This window comes from Platalea leucorodia, assembly GCF_965183815.1.
Source record: "Platalea leucorodia genome assembly, chromosome: 4".
Lineage (NCBI taxonomy): Eukaryota > Metazoa > Chordata > Aves > Pelecaniformes > Threskiornithidae > Platalea > Platalea leucorodia.
In genome coordinates this window covers 74,661,194-74,677,950 of record NC_138826.1, presented here as the reverse complement: position 1 = coordinate 74,677,950, position 16,757 = coordinate 74,661,194, and the positions used below count along the sequence as shown (strand labels likewise).

Genomic DNA, 16,757 nt, shown 5'->3' with positions numbered 1-16,757 from the left:
CAAAAGACAAAAATCCTGTGATTTTGATATTCAAAAATAGGTGAGGATTATTTTTGACCTTTACCACATGCAATTCCACCCCAAAACAATGATATTGTTAGGGATAGTCCAGGACATCCAGAGGGCTCATTTTGTTACTTCTTTTTTACCTTTGGTGAACTCTAGCATCTCTTCTGCATCCATATCTCCATGAGTAGCATTGGAAAACACTGAAGGACATGTTCTTGGCCTACTCTAGTCATGGTGAGTTCTACCTCTCTGCTCCTCCTGCCCTCACATGCCTTGTACTGGCACAAGGATGGGCAGGGCAGAACCTCTGCAGCTCTCATACTCACACATGTTTTAGGACTGCTTCAGCTGTTCTGGAATAGGCGGAGTTCTTCATGGCAGTTATTATACTGAGGTGTTGACATCTGCTTCACAGACACATCTGGTCGTTCCTTCTCGGCCACATGAGATCAAAAGCTATAACAACACAATTGCTAAGTTTACAAATGAATGCAAATGGCTAAAGTGTTTGTTTAAATAAGTGGTTCTTATTTCTTTTTAAGGTTGCATAATGTTTGATTTTTGCATTTCTTTCATATAGAAAAATAGAAGTGACTATATAGAAAATATGATATAGAAAAATATGATATAGAAAATAGAAGTGACTAAATGGAGAAAAACTATTAACATATTTGTCAAAAAAAGTTGTTGAAGTAACTACCTGTAGTTGCAGTATGACAGTCATGATAACAGATGGGCAAAATAACCTTATATCACATGGAAAATAAATTAACGTTATTGGTGTTACCTGGATCAATGATGCAAATTTCCCAGATAAGATGATTCAGTTCTCAGTTGAATCCTATAAGACCTCATAGCTAAGTCAGAATGAAAATTACTGTGCTGTTTGGATTTCATAAGTTAGCTTCACAGTTCTTTTTCAATGCTGTCTGGGAGGTGAGATCTTGGAGAGGAAAGTCAGACATTAAAAGAAAATGAAACAAAGTGGGAAAAACACTAACTGTTCATTTTTGGTTTACTACTGGCTTTTAATTTGTTTCTGCTGCTACTAAAACAGCCTAATACAGAGCTCCAGCTTCAGCTGGTAATAGTGTTGTTCTACCTGCTTCAGAGTTTAGATTGTTTTTTTATCTTAAGCATTAGATTTTTAATCTAATTTCCTTAAGCATTAAGACTTATGTGATGACGGTATTTCCTTTTTGTCAAAGTTCTTCTAATAATTATTATTTTACATACTGATTACTTTCAACTAAATTTGGTACAGGTGTAGCTGTCTCAAAGATAAGCACAGTGTTATTTACTTTGTGAGTATCAACAGCTTCAAATGGAATAGTGGCCCAAAATTGTGCCTGTACAGAAAAGGCAGTGGCCAGTGCACACAGTATATGCTGTTTAGTAGCAGCCTATTGGTAAATCGGCAGCACATGGTGGTCAGCCACTATGCATAAATCACATTACTTTCAGTAGGTACTGTAGGGAATAGGACTTTGGGAATAGTAGGGATGTGGGAGGAAGCCAAAAGTACAGTACTGAGTAGATTGTGGACACAGAAATGACCTGTGAGTATCTGGGTTGGAGTGGGAAAGGAGACATGAGATAGTAACCCCTAGAAAACCAGGTTTCATTAATTATGGTGCTTTTGGAGCAACTTGTCTTTTATACCTTTACTCTGGGATTTTTTTTATTATCTGCCTTTGAAGCTGAACATAAGGAACTTATAGATTGTCTTGTATGGAATATTTGGCAGAGAATTTTGATAATAAAGAGGGAGCATATGGAGTACCCAAAGTCCAGAATTTGGACTCCTTGCCTGTTTTTCCAAAAGACTATGGAGGTTCAAAGCCACATATGATTTCCCATGGGTAAAGATTCATACTGAAAAAGCAGGTTTTCATTTGGGTAAAACTACCTGAGGGGAAAACTGAGCAGTGGATCCCATGTTGTGCAGAAGAGAAGGTGACATAAATCCATGCCAAGTTCCCTTGTAAGATGACCTCTGTTAAAGTCAGATTTGTCTAGTTTGCAGTCCTACAGCCTGGTCCCTCTATGTCATCTCTATGATTTTATCAGTTCATTCAATTCCCTAGCTCTTCACCAACATAGAGGAGGAAAACAATCTTACCTCCTATCCAAAGTGTTTTAAAAAATATGAACCTTTCTATTCAGTTAGTTACTAAGGACCACATTTTAAAAAAATATTCAATTTCCTCAGTATATACACAGGTCTACTTAATCAGAAACTCCATGCATTTACCTGCTTATTCAAGTGTCTAAATGACTTTCACAGTCTGTCCTGAGGCCCTACACACCTCAAGCAACTGTAAGAATTCTTTAGCAGTATTTAACTGACAAGTTGAAACAGTATTTCTAAACACTTATATTGTTCGCATTTTTCTGGTGATTATGATGATATGCTAAAATATCTTGTTTTCCTTGCGTATGTATATTGGGATTAAGAAATCTGTGTAAAATATATTATGCCAGCCAATCTAATCAATACAATATATTTTGTGGCTTTTTTTTTGTTTAAATTTCCTGGACTCATCACAATTCTGCCTAAACTATAGAACCTGCATTCATACGTAACTACATAAGTAGCTTCTGAAAGCTAATTTTCTACTCTATTTTAGCTTCCAGGACCAAGCATAGGAGTATATAATATTTTCTGTTTCTAACATAGTATTTGATTTTCAGTAAGAGTGGTTTACCAAGTAGATGTTTCCGTCTGACTCTTAATGGTAAAGCATGATAGAGAAGCCTGAAATAGAAATCAAATGTGTATTTCTACAGCGGCACTTACAAATCTTATGCTTTTGCAAATTTTTGTGCAAGTATTTTGTAGTTTTCAGTGTATTAGCTAAAAGTGATGCTTATCATAATGAATGCTTAAATACCTTTGATCTTTCTCCAGGCTTCTCTAAGTAATTCTTTGTTAGGAAATGAATACTGTTACTGACATCATCTCATCTGGTGAATCATCTCACTTAATCTGGTGTCCTTGAATCTTCCTTGCACTTGCTCACATACTATAGATTTTTAGTGTGCTATAGAAAGTAATGGAACTCAATATTTGCTTTAAACATGCTACTACATATTCCTGAGATGCCCTTTGTTTGTATTTTTATATAGCTTCATCATACACAACAAAGATACTTTCTTCAATAATGCTACAAGAAGTAGAATTGTACACCATATCTTACAAAGAGTGAAATACGAAGAAGGGAAAAACAAAATTGGTAAGTGCTGAGCAATGTGCTTTTAAATGTGGGTACTAAGTCCCACCAAAAAAAGAGGAGAAGTCTGCCTGGGCTTGTAATAGACTCTTTTGCTTCCTTTTTAATCACCTCAGTTTTGAGCTGTTTGCTTCTCACCCACTGCTGTTGTAGGGGTTTTGCCTGGGAGACCTGATCATTTTGCTGTACTATCAGTCTGGTTTCACAGGCACATATGTCACCACATGGGATTTATCACCTCTGCAAGGAAAGAGACTGACTTATAGCGAGAAATATGTACAGATTAAGGACCCTGGAGAAGCAGATAGACTCATGCAGAAAAGCTTTTACTCCTTCATAAAAATGTATTTGGAAGGATGGCAAGAATTGTGCTGCTGTACATCTCAGCCTGTAGGGCTTCTCCCTGGATACCTGTCCATCCTTAAGGGAGATGGATGGTTCTGTATCTCTGTAGCTGCTGTAAGTCAAAAGGGAGTTCACCAATGATGTCCTCAGTGCAAAGGACGCCACGCATAACTATGGCATCACTTTCAAATAGCGGGTGGAATGGACCTTTGGAGCAGCACATATGTGGATCCAGGAGAGCAGGCAGTGACAGAGGAGGGCTGGAGTACAAAATCGTGTCCCTCTTCTGTCTTGTGAAACAGAGCACGTACTGCTTGTGTACCACATAGAGCCTGGGGCATCACAAATGGAGAGGCAATCCCCATAAAACTCTGCAGCCTATTTCATTCCCTGCTGTTTAAACCCCGTCCTTCCTAAGAGGTAGAGAAACATCCCAGGACGTCACTTGTTTCTTCCTCAGCTCTTGGGATGAGGGCAGCAATAGCTCTGAGCAATGACAGTGAACAGAGGGGAGAGAAGAAATGGAAGAATTCATGCGGTGCATGCAGCCATTGCATTTAGCACACACACTTGCAGTCCCTGCCTGCCTGAAGATCCCAAGCTCCCTCACATATCCACTTGTGTTGTACCTACCATGACCACAACCTTGCATTGATCACTGGGCAGAGTTTCAGTTGCTTTACTGGCCTGCAGTTCAAAAACGTAAAGATCTTCCCTGGAGTTTTCCACTCCCAAGAAATACAGCCTTTCATCTAAATAGCTTCCTTAGACCATAAGTTATGGGGTCAAATTTCAGTTCTGGTGTGAGGTCCCTGATTTCACTGAAGTTATGCTAAAGATGGATTTGGCAAATGAATCTTTAAACCTCCAGCATAATAAATGATAGATTATGGTTAATATTTGAACAAGTCTTTGCTTGTATTATATCTTAGTTCATCAAAATCTATAAAAGATGAATTTTTCTACATGTATCTTTTACTGTCAATGGGCTTCAAGCTTCGTTTAGCCAGCTTATTATGAAAATATGTTTTGCTTTTCACTTAGCAGTTTTTCTGGTCCTACTGGTAAATAATTGGATGCTTTTGATTCTTAGGTCTGAATCGATTGCTCAGTAATGGCTCCTATGAAGCTGCATTTCCTCTTCATGAGGTATTTTTCTCAGTTTTTTTTTTTTCTTTTTGAACAGACATTTCCCACAAAATGAATTCTTAATTGTATAATCATTTATTCTCAATCTTATTAATGTTATTACTCTCTTTGGCATTCTGTGTCTGCCTCTGACGTCCCATTTGGTACTGCTTTTTTCTTGGAAAAAAAATGCTTTTTTTCTTAAAAAAAGGGATGAATAAGGAGAGTTGTTCTGGATCTGTTCTGTAAAAAGTATTTGGGTTTGATAAATCAGTATGTTTTCAGAGGGGAAAAATATCATGCTGTGGTTTTCTCTTTGAGATTCTCCAGTTTATAGCCTGTGACTTGAACACCATTTATCATAAATTTCTTAGGAAGAATAATCTCAAATCTTACTGAAGTTAGAGGAAATTGCCCTTTTAATGTCATATTTAGCTTTTGGTGCACAAGTATGGAGTTTGCATAAATTGTGTGTTCCATACCGCTACTGAAAGAGATTTCTTAGATATTCTTTTTTGCTGCTGCTGTTCATTAATGTCCAGATTTGTATTTTAGGGAAGTTACAGAAGTAAGAATTCGATAAGAACCCACGGGGCGGAAAATCACAGACACTTGCTCTATGAGTGCTGGGCCTCCTGGGGAGTGTGGTATAAATACCAACCACTGGACCTCGTGAGGTAAGACTTTCCTGCTTGTAGTATGTCACATTATAGGTGCTTTGAGCGTAGGTTATCTCTTTTCTGACAAAACCATGAAAAGCTCAGTTAATTCATGTGGTTTTTAAAAACTGATCCTGAGGTCATGGGAATCCATTTCATTCATGGTGCCACTACATTCAAAGAAGTATCTATAGAGGAGCTTGTGGGAGGAGCTGAAAGTGAAGGAAGGTTCCTTCTAGAATTTCCTGACACCATAACTCCTAATGAAGGGTTTGCAGAACATTTAAGAGATTAAAAAAACGAAGAGAGAAATGTGGTTGCACAACTATCCACTGGAAGAGTTCTTCTTCCTCCTCAGAGCATGGTTTTGGTGAAAAACAGGCTCTCATCGACTAGATCTTCTTTTTTTCCAAAAAGTAACCACAGAAGGAGCCTTGGGTAAAGTTTAATAATGCTTACAAATTGCATGGAGCACAGCTCACAGTCACTGAGTGTGCTGGTGTGTTCAGCAGCTCTAGCGGTAGATGGGTGGAAGTCTCTCCTGTACCACCTCCCTTAAATTCAGCCCAGCCACATCACCAGTCTGGATTTGTATTCATCTTGGAAGTAGCCTGCAAAGAAGAAACACTGAGAAAGCTGAGACATGACTCCATATTCTTATAGCCCTTTTAAATAATGTTTTCAAATAGGCTTGCATGTGCTAATAGAGGATTAAACATTTTTTATGCATGTATAGAGAGCCAGAGCCTTTACTGATCATGTTGGCAGAACTATTAGTGGGCATTAATGGGCTTTTTCTACCTGAAGAGAGGAATATGAAGCTACAAGGGCCTATTAATAAAGTCTTCAGATCACTGAAGATATTGATACATTGGCCATTGAGAAGGGTCATACAGCGCATGCAATTGGTCCAGCATATTAATTTCTCCTTTTTGTAAGTCTTGTAACTGATAGAAACCTTTGCTTTTAGTGATTGTTTTCAGGTAGAAAGGTTTGTAGAGGGTGGCCCTGGAGACAGAAGATGTTATTGATTACGACCATATAAAACCTACCTATTTCATAAAACAGGAGGTGTTCAATTTCCATGGAGAAATAGTTCACAGAGAAATACAATAAAAACATTTTACTGAGTCATGTAATTTGTAAAATGCTTTAGAAAACAAAGTAATGTATTTGTACTTCGTAATTTAAGCCTGAAAGTTTCTTATTTCTAATATACTGGCCTGGACAGAAATAAGAAATTTTTCTCAAATTACACTATGGAAATTGCTGATTTACTGAGGAGCCAACAGTTATACTGAAGATTTTATTTTTAATTTCCCAGTATACAATGATATTAATGTCACAGTATAAACAACTTATCTTTATAATGTTTTTTAATCATTTGTCCATGGTCATCAAGGTTACTGTTCTTCATCAACATTTCTTGTTTGTGAAAGTGCTGTTGAGCCTATATCTGGGTTTTGGTTTAATATGGTTTATGAACACGGACCATCAGGCATCTGGAAGGTTTTTTTAAGTAAGTATATGAATAAATGGTAACAGAATGAGCAAGGTTAGACACATGGTAGGAGCCTTCTTGAGTAGCCTGCACTTGATGTTTAAGATTTTATAAGATGCTTTAGCTTTTTATCAGACAGTGACATCCACAGATTTTTCCACAACCATTTCACAAAAGGAAAAAAAGCAATCAAACTAGCAGATTTTGAGGTCGCCAGTGTCCTGTGGTGGTTCAGAGTAGATGTTTACCCAGAGAAGAGGGGAGCAGGGGGAGCTGTGAGGCTCCCTGAGCATTCACAGCAGCGTGAGTCTCGATAGCCATTGAGCTCAGCAAGGGTTCAAAGCTGCAGCCCCAGCCCAGCCTGCGATTTGCTGCCTGGAGCGCACCCATGGCTGCAATGAATTCACTGAAGGAAGGGTGACAGGAAAGGGGAGGGAATGCCTTTTTCTTCTCACTTCACAGATGCTAGATCCCTCGCATTTCCTTAGCTCCTGCCAAATCTTTCCTGTCTACTGCCACTCTCAGCAGCTCATGTCTAGTGATCTGGATATTTTTCCTTGAAGAGCTGACAACACCAGCGAGACCTGTTGTTCATTTCACTCAGAAGTATCTCAGCGTGCATACTTTAAACAGAAGCTTTTTTAGTACCAGTTCTGCAGCAGGAGCAACTTTTTTGTTTCCCGTACCAACAGCTATGTGGGGTGTCCTTGAAGGGAGTAGTGTTGCCATCTGTACAAAAGGAGTGAATGGATATTAATTCTTCCCCAGACATCTGGCCAGAACTTCCTGCTGCTAGTTGACATTCCCCTTTACTATATGCTTTAGAAAGGCTAGGAAGTAAATTAGATGTAGATAATATAATTATCTCATTAACAGATATATTTCCACCTTAAAGTCAAGTTGCCACAATGGTAAGCGGAATTGTTCATACTTTGGTGCTGTTTTATTTCTTCCTTTGCTGTTAAAATGAGGCCTTACATCTCCAGTGCTGTAAATTTGGTGCCTCCCAGATTTCATTTAATCTCATCAGCTGGCTGTTATGGAGATATTAGTCACCAGAAATAAATGAGAAAAAGTCATTTGAGGAGAATTGAGTGATTCTGCTTTCACTCTGCTTTGAAACACGTGGCAGTATGAAGGCACAGATTTGACACAATTGCAAAGATGTGGTACCATGATTTTAATTACACTTCGATTGGAATTTAGGATCCATAGTTACTTTAGAAGAATAATTTAAGATCCTTAGAATTGATAGCAATTGGAAAGAGGCGGGACTTACTATATTTATATGCTCTGGGACTACGTAAAACAATGGAAACAGTTGCAGTGATTCCTGGGGGCTTTGGATCACCTCCTTCACACTTCTGTGCATAGCTGGTTTCCTCTAGGTTGTGCACAAATTGCTCCTGCTGCTGCTTACACATGCTATTTACAGGACAAAAAGGGAGCGAGAAAACTGTATTTATAAAGCGATTGTAAAGCTACATAAATGAACCTGAAAGCAAAAGTAATGCCTGAGTAACTTGCATTTTACTCTGTTTACATTAAATGACTTGATTGCAAGCTGACAACTCCCTTTCAGTCTCCTGTCAAGCCTTCCTCCCAACCCCATTGCTCCTGACATAACATGAGATTCATGTGTCCAAGACACCTGTTGGAAGGCTCTTGCTCCCTCGCAACTTGTTTCTGTGATGTAAAAAGTTCTGTATAGGATTTCATTCTGACCTGCAAAACGATTAATGAAGATAAATAGATTCTTGGCTTGAGTCCAAACCTGTCTATATTCTAGCTCCACGACTTGCTTCTAGGCATCCTGAAAGCAGAAGATTATATAATGAAGGAAATTAAACACAGAGGATTCCAATATCACATTTTACGGGTCTGAAATCAGACTTTGTAGCTTAATACTTTTAAAAAATGTGCATTATTGATAAATACTGAGATTGAAATCTTGGCCCAGTTAAGTCAGTGATAGTTCTACCATTGGAATGGAGTGAGGGGAGAGACAGTTCACCATTAAGGCAGGCGATATTGGAGGGCTAGTATATTCTCTAGCATAAAATTAAGAAGCTGAAATTATTTTTTTGTTATTATTCTAATGGTACAGCATATATGAGGATAGGAGAGATGAATTATTCTATTAGGTGCTTGAGGTTTTTTTATGTCTCTGCTTTTCAGGTTAGTTGTGGAGGAAGTTTTCTGTGGGAGAACTATCAAAGACACAAAACATTGTTTTCTGTTCTTATTAACAATCTGATAAATTGGATGGTAATAAGTTAGCAAAGTTAAAAATGCAAATGTTATCAAGGCTGGAAACTTTCAAAGAGGCCTTCAATGAGCAGAATGCTATTATTTGCACCATTAGATGGAAAGGCTCAACAGGATAGGAGATGAAATTTGTCATGAATATTTGTCAGCTAGGGGAGTGGAACAAGGAAGCATCATCCTGGAATGTAGGGAATGAAATAAATAAAAAAATAAATCTTGATGAATGTTAAGCTTACTTCACTGCTTTGAACTATGTACATGGAGAAAAATAGGCCATAAATATTCAGTGGAAGTAAGCTCAAAATGTGAGCTTGCTTTTTCGGTGGAGCAGGCACAGCTTGACATCCTAGGTGTCAGGAAAATAATTAGGCCAAAGGGTTCACTAACGCTCTTAAGTCAGGGCACAAAAAGTAGTTTCCAGTGTGTCTTTTTACAACCAGACCTGCTGCTCTTGTCAGAACTGAGTGTGTTATTGTTAGCTTACCACCTCTTTAGCCTGTAAATTTGAGTCTCTGTTGAATGACAGAAGAATAAAAACATGACAATATTTGGTTTCTCACACAGTGCTGGTAAGCTCAAATAATAATAATCAGTGCAGGTCAGTATCGTTCAGCAGAGCATGAGCTCAGCCCAGACAGATATTGCTCACCCTGGAAAATTTTGATATCCATTTGAAAACTGATGATTTTGTCCATTCCAGATCAAGTGTTTCTTTCTCTTCTCCGTTGCCTCCAACCCTAGAGCCCATCATGGGTCTTTTCCTCCTCACTGTGAAAGTTTGACCAAAGATGTTTTCTGGTAGCATAAAGGAGCCAGCAGTGCTGGCTCACTGCATTCTTTGTCTCTGGACAGATCAGAAGTTTCACCATTAGCATAAAAGTGGGTTTTCATCAGCAGCTATTCTCAAATTCGGTTGATATGCAAGTTTAAGTTGTCTGCAAAGTCTCTGAAGTGCAAGAATATCATCTTGCCTCATTCTTTAAAACTAATCTTGCAAATAATCTCCTAAAATCTTCATTGTAATCATGATAATTGCATATTGATTTGTATAGCATCCTAATCTGATCATCAGCCTACTGTGCACAAAACCATCAAACACAGGATAATGCATGCAGCCTGCTCCTATGCTGATGAGTTCAGCAGGTTTTTTGTGTGCTTGATGTATTCTTTAACACATAAATAAAGGTTTGGTTGTGTTTGGGAGGAGGAAAAGTGCTAATGAATATGTAGCAAATAGAAACTTCCTGGCCACTTTGCTGTTAGTTTTTAAGCAATATAATTAGGATTAATTCAGACTACTTTCCTCAAATCAGTGCAAGATGATACATAAAGATATTTGTTGGACCTCACTTGCACTTTACTTTCCACCTGTGGTAGAATCATGAGATTAGTTTTCCAGGAACTGAGCTACGAAAAGAAATAACCAAATGAAAATAAACTGGATTGGAGAATAATTTCATGTTAATTAAATCCTTATAAATAATTTGGGCCCAAATAGTTTTTGCTGTAATACCACTTTTAGGGATGAAGCTATTTTCAGTGCAATTATTTGGGAAGTACAGTTACATAGACAAAAGACAAAGAAAGCCATCAGTTTCCCAAACACAAAGAACTAGCTTTTTAAAATGAACTCAATGTTTCCTTTCTGAGGTCTCCACTCAGCTCACTGTAAACTGTGGTTAGTAGATTTTTAAATTAATTTTTTAAGTTCATTCATGAGGCAAGTCCCTCAGTGTGAATTTAGAAACCTAGCTGCAGGCTTTTTCTTCAGGCAATTCTGAATCTGCTCTCTAATCTGCTCTTCAGGTATGATAGAAATATTTATTTTCTATTAATAAGCAAGATTAAGTGGATTTATTCTAATTGTGTTGTGTTTTAAAACAGACGGTACTTTGGTGAGAAAATTGGGCTGTACTTTGCCTGGTTAGGCTGGTACACAGGGATGCTCTTCCCAGCTGCCTTCATTGGATTGTTTGTCTTTTTGTATGGAGTCACCACTTTGAACCACTGCCAAGTCAGGTAATGTGGGCACTTTTATAAGGGAAATTACAGCTGTGGGTTATTGTGAATAATTTAAGAGATCTTCATATGAATTGTTAATTATTTCATTTTGAACTGTTGAATGAATACGCAGGAAAAGGCTGTGCTTGGTTCTCATAAGGTATCGAGCTCCCCTTGTTTTGTGCTCCTGAATTGGGATGAGAGGCAATGTTTCTTGCCCGACTCCAGTTGCTGATAGTGCTGGCAACTCCGCATGAAGTAGGGAAAAAGTAGAACTCCTTCATTACTGTTGTAACAGACCAGCAGAAGAGTGGGGAATTTTCACTCTCTTCAAGGCTTTTCCCAAATATCCACCACAGGGAGGCATTCTTCAGATGAAGAATCCCCTGGACCTTCTGCTGAGTGCTGCATCTCTATGTTCCTTCACACTTAAGACAAGCCACAAGAATAAGTCAAATTTAACTTTATCTGCAATCATCCTCACCCTCCTCCTACCAAAGGTCACTTCTGACTCAAGGAGAAGCTGGAAATGGTAGAGAGATACTGCTAGGCTGGTCCTGAAGAACTGTCCTCTGCAGTTATGAATGTAAACTCTGAAGTCTTAGACAATCAACAAATATTAATTATACACATGCAGTTATGAACATCTTGGCTTCAGTTATAGAACCAGTATTGTTCAATAAGTAACTGAATATTAGTGAAACTTATCAATCCATTTTAAGACTGATCGTTGTGCATCAAACTATTAATTTTTATCTTTTCTATTTTTCCAGTAAAGAAGTCTGCCAAGCTACAGATATCATCATGTGTCCTATATGTGATAAATACTGTCCCTTCATGAGGTTGTCAGATAGCTGTGTTTATGCCAAGGTACCTTTTAAACTATGCAAACAGAAATATTTTCCTGGTAAAAGCATTAGTTTTGCCTTTTGCATTTGTCTTTAGTGAGCTCAGGTAGATAAAATCTTGAAAGGACAGATCAAGTTAAGCCAATATTAACATTCATTGTCTTTTACCAGGGCTTAGTTGGGGTTGTAAAACACTTGAATGCAATTTGCACTTAGAGATTCAGTAGTCCCAGAGGTTGTGTCCTAGATGCATGTGCTACAGTGTCCTTGGCATCAACCTTTATGTTACGATCCATCCTCTGTATGTGGCTCCATAAAATGAATGCGTTGGGTCTGAAATGATGCTCACACCTGGTGTTAGCAGGGGTCAATCCCAGGCCAGGCTGGCAAATAGTCCTGTCGATTGACAGGTGCATTTCACACCTCAAGGGAAGGATCCTCAGGACTGTCAGGCCAGCTGAATTCATGATCATGTTAATTCCATTAGGTAAAAACAGAAAATAAAGCCTTATTATCATAAATTGATCACACTACTAATATATCCCTCAGGTAACCCACCTTTTTGACAATGGAGCTACTGTCTTTTTTGCTGTTTTCATGGCAGTGTGGGGTAAGTTTTCATTTTGATATTAAGTAATTGAGCAATCTTTTTCTTAAAGATTGTAATGCAACATAGGCCTTTGTAATTTCCAGCACATTTTTTTCAGACACAGAAAAACAATATAGGCTTGATTCTTTTCTGTTTCTGCACAAGGAAGATGGACGGGGTTGAAATCAGTTTTTTATGTGATAATAATTTTAATTAAAATAAAAACATGATTGTAGTATGTAGTGTCTGTGCAGATAGTTATATTTGAGAAGGGGTGGTTGTAACTGGTTTTTAATCTGTTGGCACTGAGGCCTTTCTTCTGTTACGATTCAGGGCTTTTCTTAGCTTAGGGCAACTTAGTTTTTTAGTGTCTGTACTAAAATGAATTAATGTATTTTTTTCCCCACCTTGCAGAAAGGCAGTAAAGCTTAAATACATGTAAGCTGGTTGTAATTAAAGCAAAACTCTGGTGAAATAAATGGAAGATTTATTTGAATGACAAATTGATCCAAGAGTGGTCTAACCATTGCCATGGAGGCTGAATTTTGCCCATAGGGCAGTTCTATTTCTGGCTCAACTGTTTTTCCTACAGTGGTCTCGTAGGCAGAATTGAAGGCAAGAGGAAACAATAATTTCTGGCAGCATAAAAAGTTTTTCAAACATGCCTTGAGCATGCCCAGGCTCTTAGCTGCTACCATGCCATTCTCAGAGAAGGTTAACACCTTTAGAAACTGGCTCAATGAGGTGCCTCAAAAATGGCATCCATCTCACAGCTCCGGGCGCTTGAGCTATCCTGACTTAGCCATTGTTCTCCTGTTCTTAATTACACACCTCCAACTGCTTTGGAAATGTGTCCAAGTAATTCTTATAATCTCCATTTTAAACTGCAAATCTCTTTACTGAGCCACAAGAGAGATCCAGGAGGCAACACTGTGAGACTCCAAAACCCAGTTCCCTCTGGGGTACCTCCCCACCAGCCTGCCAGGACTGGGAAATGCACTGACCATCCATGTATCTCCAGCACCTAAGCCCACAGAGAGATAAGAAAAAATATAATAAATGCTGCCTTCTGGATGATTTGGCTAGTGGAGAAGAGACTATAGGATAGCTGCTGGGGTGCGAGCTTTCCCCACCACTTTAGTTGGCTTACACTCTGCTTGTGAGGTTGCCACCAAAAGGAATGTAGGGGCAGCAACAGGAAGGAGGTTGTGAGTGTAGGGTAATAGCTGGGGAAATGGGACAATCCTATGGCTCCACCCAAACTTTAGTTTCTTAAATAAGACTTTGCTGAGACAACAGTGAGATTGTGGAGATATGTTCCATACAGTTAGGGCTAAAGCAGCATTAGAACAAGGAAAGCCACGCTTTCCAGGGATTTTCTGGTACTGTATTTATGAGTTGGCTTACTGCCTCTCTTAAATGGATTTTCAGTCTGCAGTAGGCCTATTGGCAGCTGCAGGCATTACCATCATTTCAGTAAATCATAGGGGAAGAGAGGAAACAATGATAGCAGTTTGATTGTGGAAATATTTTTTCTGTCAGCATGAAACAACTGGCAAGTGCATGACAAATCGGGTGTGAAAAGTTCAACCTTCTAGACGATCCAGTTTGACAGACACTAGCATGTAAAATGATGATGGCAGTGCTTTTAAAAAAAGAGAATGAAAGCAAAAAAAGGCAGCTAGAATTCTGTTACCTCTTTAGCCTGAGCTTAGCCACTGTCTTATTTTCTAAAGTACCTTCTTCACTGTCTTTAGATCCACTAGCGAACTCCTATCTTGAGGGAGAAGCCTCAGCCATTTGCATGGGGTTTTCAAAACCAAGCGTGGTCAGGTTGGGCTTTCCATGAAGAGTTGATCTGTGTGGTGGTTTCCTCCTTTTACTCTAAAGACATCTTCAATTGATGGACAAAGTTGGTTGCTCACTTTTTAAATAGAAATAAAATGCTTCTTTAAGTGATGAGCAAACTGCTGTGGCCAGGCTAGGGAGAGGAATTACCATGACAAATATCAGTATGGGCTGCTTGATTTGTGGATCAGCAGTGAGCCTGGCTGTAGGATTCTGAAGCACGGGGACCCATCTTTTATAATGCTTCATTGTGGGATAAGTGGGTCCCACCAAAGTAAGGCTGGAATTGTCAAGTGCACCAGAAGATATTGGAATAGAAACACACTTTTCTTCAAAAAATGTGTTGACCCACCACCTCACTTATTTTATTTCTGCCTTGTTTAAGCAAAGTTCTATGTAAGATGTAAAAGTAATTGATATAATAGGAAAAAAAAAATGATACTTACTAAGGTATACCCAAAAGACATAAGACTTAAGACAACTTTCATTTTAAACTGATGTAGCAAAGGACAAAAGATAGTATGGTATGCTGAAGGAATTCACTAGTAGTTTGTAAAAGTTTTTCTGTATTGGAGCTTCTGTTGAAAGGAAAAACCCTTTCAAAAGGATTGAAGCTATAAATCTCTCTGGTTTATAGGAAACAGTAAGTCCCTATGAACACTAATAGGTGAACAGATTGTCGTTGATGCTCACTGAGATGTCATCATCTCAGAAGCTGGTAAAGTATTTCCTTTTGAGAATCTCTAGTCTTGATGATATTTTCCAGATGTTCAAAGCTTTCAAAAACAGGGGAAGAATAGCATTTTTGTTTGCTAGAGGGAAACACCTACACTTTGCCCTTTATGTATGCCTTGAGATATGTTGAGCCTGATGAAAAAGTAGGTCCTATTTCTAGGAAAACCTCCTCTCTTTTTACTGTCTGAATTGGATTCTTACCAAAGACAGAATATGAGAGAAAGATGTCCATTCTAAATAAATGTTGACATTTAAAGTGCAGAAAAAAGTCATTCTCAGAAAAAAAATCTAGGTAAAATTGATAATCAGTTGACTCCCAGCATGTTGCTGTAAAGCCAGATGGAATTGTAGCTTTTGCTTTTCCAGTTGAAGTACTGGGGAAAGCTAGTGGAAAGATGTCACTGTCTACATATTTCCTGAAGCTCAGTAGCAAAGTTCTGTAACTGTCCAACAGAAGAGTCCAGCTATTTATCATTTCTAATGCTTTGCTAGAGACAAGGTGGCCTGATGGTAGTTTCTCTGTCTCTGCATATCTTTGGGGGGCTAAGGGACACAAGAAAAGTCCTTTTTGAAATTTCTTCTTGTCTACCTAGAAGTATGTTTCCTTTGATAAAGGAAATAGCTTTAGAACACTTGTTTAACGGCAAAGTTGGGAGGGGAAAAAAGGTCTGGCATGAAGAATTTAATACTTTTTTCAAGCAATAAGAAATGCCAACATAAAACACTTTTTTCTAGATACATCAGTTAGTCTAATAAAAGATATTACTTTCCTACAAACCTTGCCTCTAGCATGAAACATTCACATTGATCTGTTCTCTGAGGAGACAGAATTTAAGGAGGTTCTTCAGCAGTATTCCTGGTATATAGAATATATTCCAGAAGTCAGGGTGGATGTATTAAATGATGTTCTGAAATACAATAGGGAGAGGATTTCTGAGAGAAAGTCAGGATTATGCTATTGCTGCGAGAGGCCATTTGCATTACTAGATAAGATCACAACTTGTTTCAAAAGCATCTGAGGCAATGATGTTAAGACAGCTGTTTGTACAAGCGGATGTTGAGGACTGAGCTGCAAGGTTGAGCTCTGAAGCAGGGCAAGCATAGTATAGAAAAAGCTAGCAAAAGACCTGGGAGTTAAGGCCAATGAGCAGGATTCTTTGAGAATTCTCAGCATCTGGTTTAAACATACCAATTGGAAAACAGGAGAACGATAAGTACAACTGTGTCCTGTTGAGCTGTCAAAGTCAGAAAAAAATGCTGAAGTGTGTTATAGGGTATTAGTGGTTACTTGACTAGAAAAGGAGAGAAATGTCAAAATGCAGTACTTTTTAGAAGACCTCAGTAGTACAGTGAATCAATCAAAGATGGTTATTTATAGCACATTTTAAAATATCTAGCAAGGGAAAAGTGCATACTGACCTGGATAGAGGGAGAAAAGTGTAGCACAGTAAAAGCTAAAACAGCGCTGTGCAGATCATCCTATTTGCTACTTAATGATTTGAAATAGCTTTCTAAAGAAGCTTCGGAAACTGCACGTACTTACTCTGACAGGTGCTAAATATACTAAATATAATATGTATAGATTCCTCACTC

At 38.4% G+C, this 16,757-nt stretch overlaps 1 protein-coding gene across 1 annotated transcript in view; it reads left to right on the top strand.

Moving 5' to 3' along the window:
- Positions 1-16,757, top strand: part of ANO4 (anoctamin 4) — a gene marked incomplete at both ends in the record, with an annotated part of 130,238 nt that overhangs the window by 77,086 nt on the left and 36,395 nt on the right. Inside the window, 6 exons of the mRNA XM_082309716.1 lie at positions 3,139-3,245; positions 4,681-4,736; positions 5,271-5,392; positions 11,028-11,162; positions 11,918-12,014; positions 12,542-12,602. Of these exons, the coding sequence (XP_082165842.1) occupies positions 3,139-3,245; positions 4,681-4,736; positions 5,271-5,392; positions 11,028-11,162; positions 11,918-12,014; positions 12,542-12,602 (578 nt within the window). The remainder of the gene's footprint in view (positions 1-3,138; positions 3,246-4,680; positions 4,737-5,270; positions 5,393-11,027; positions 11,163-11,917; positions 12,015-12,541; positions 12,603-16,757) is intronic.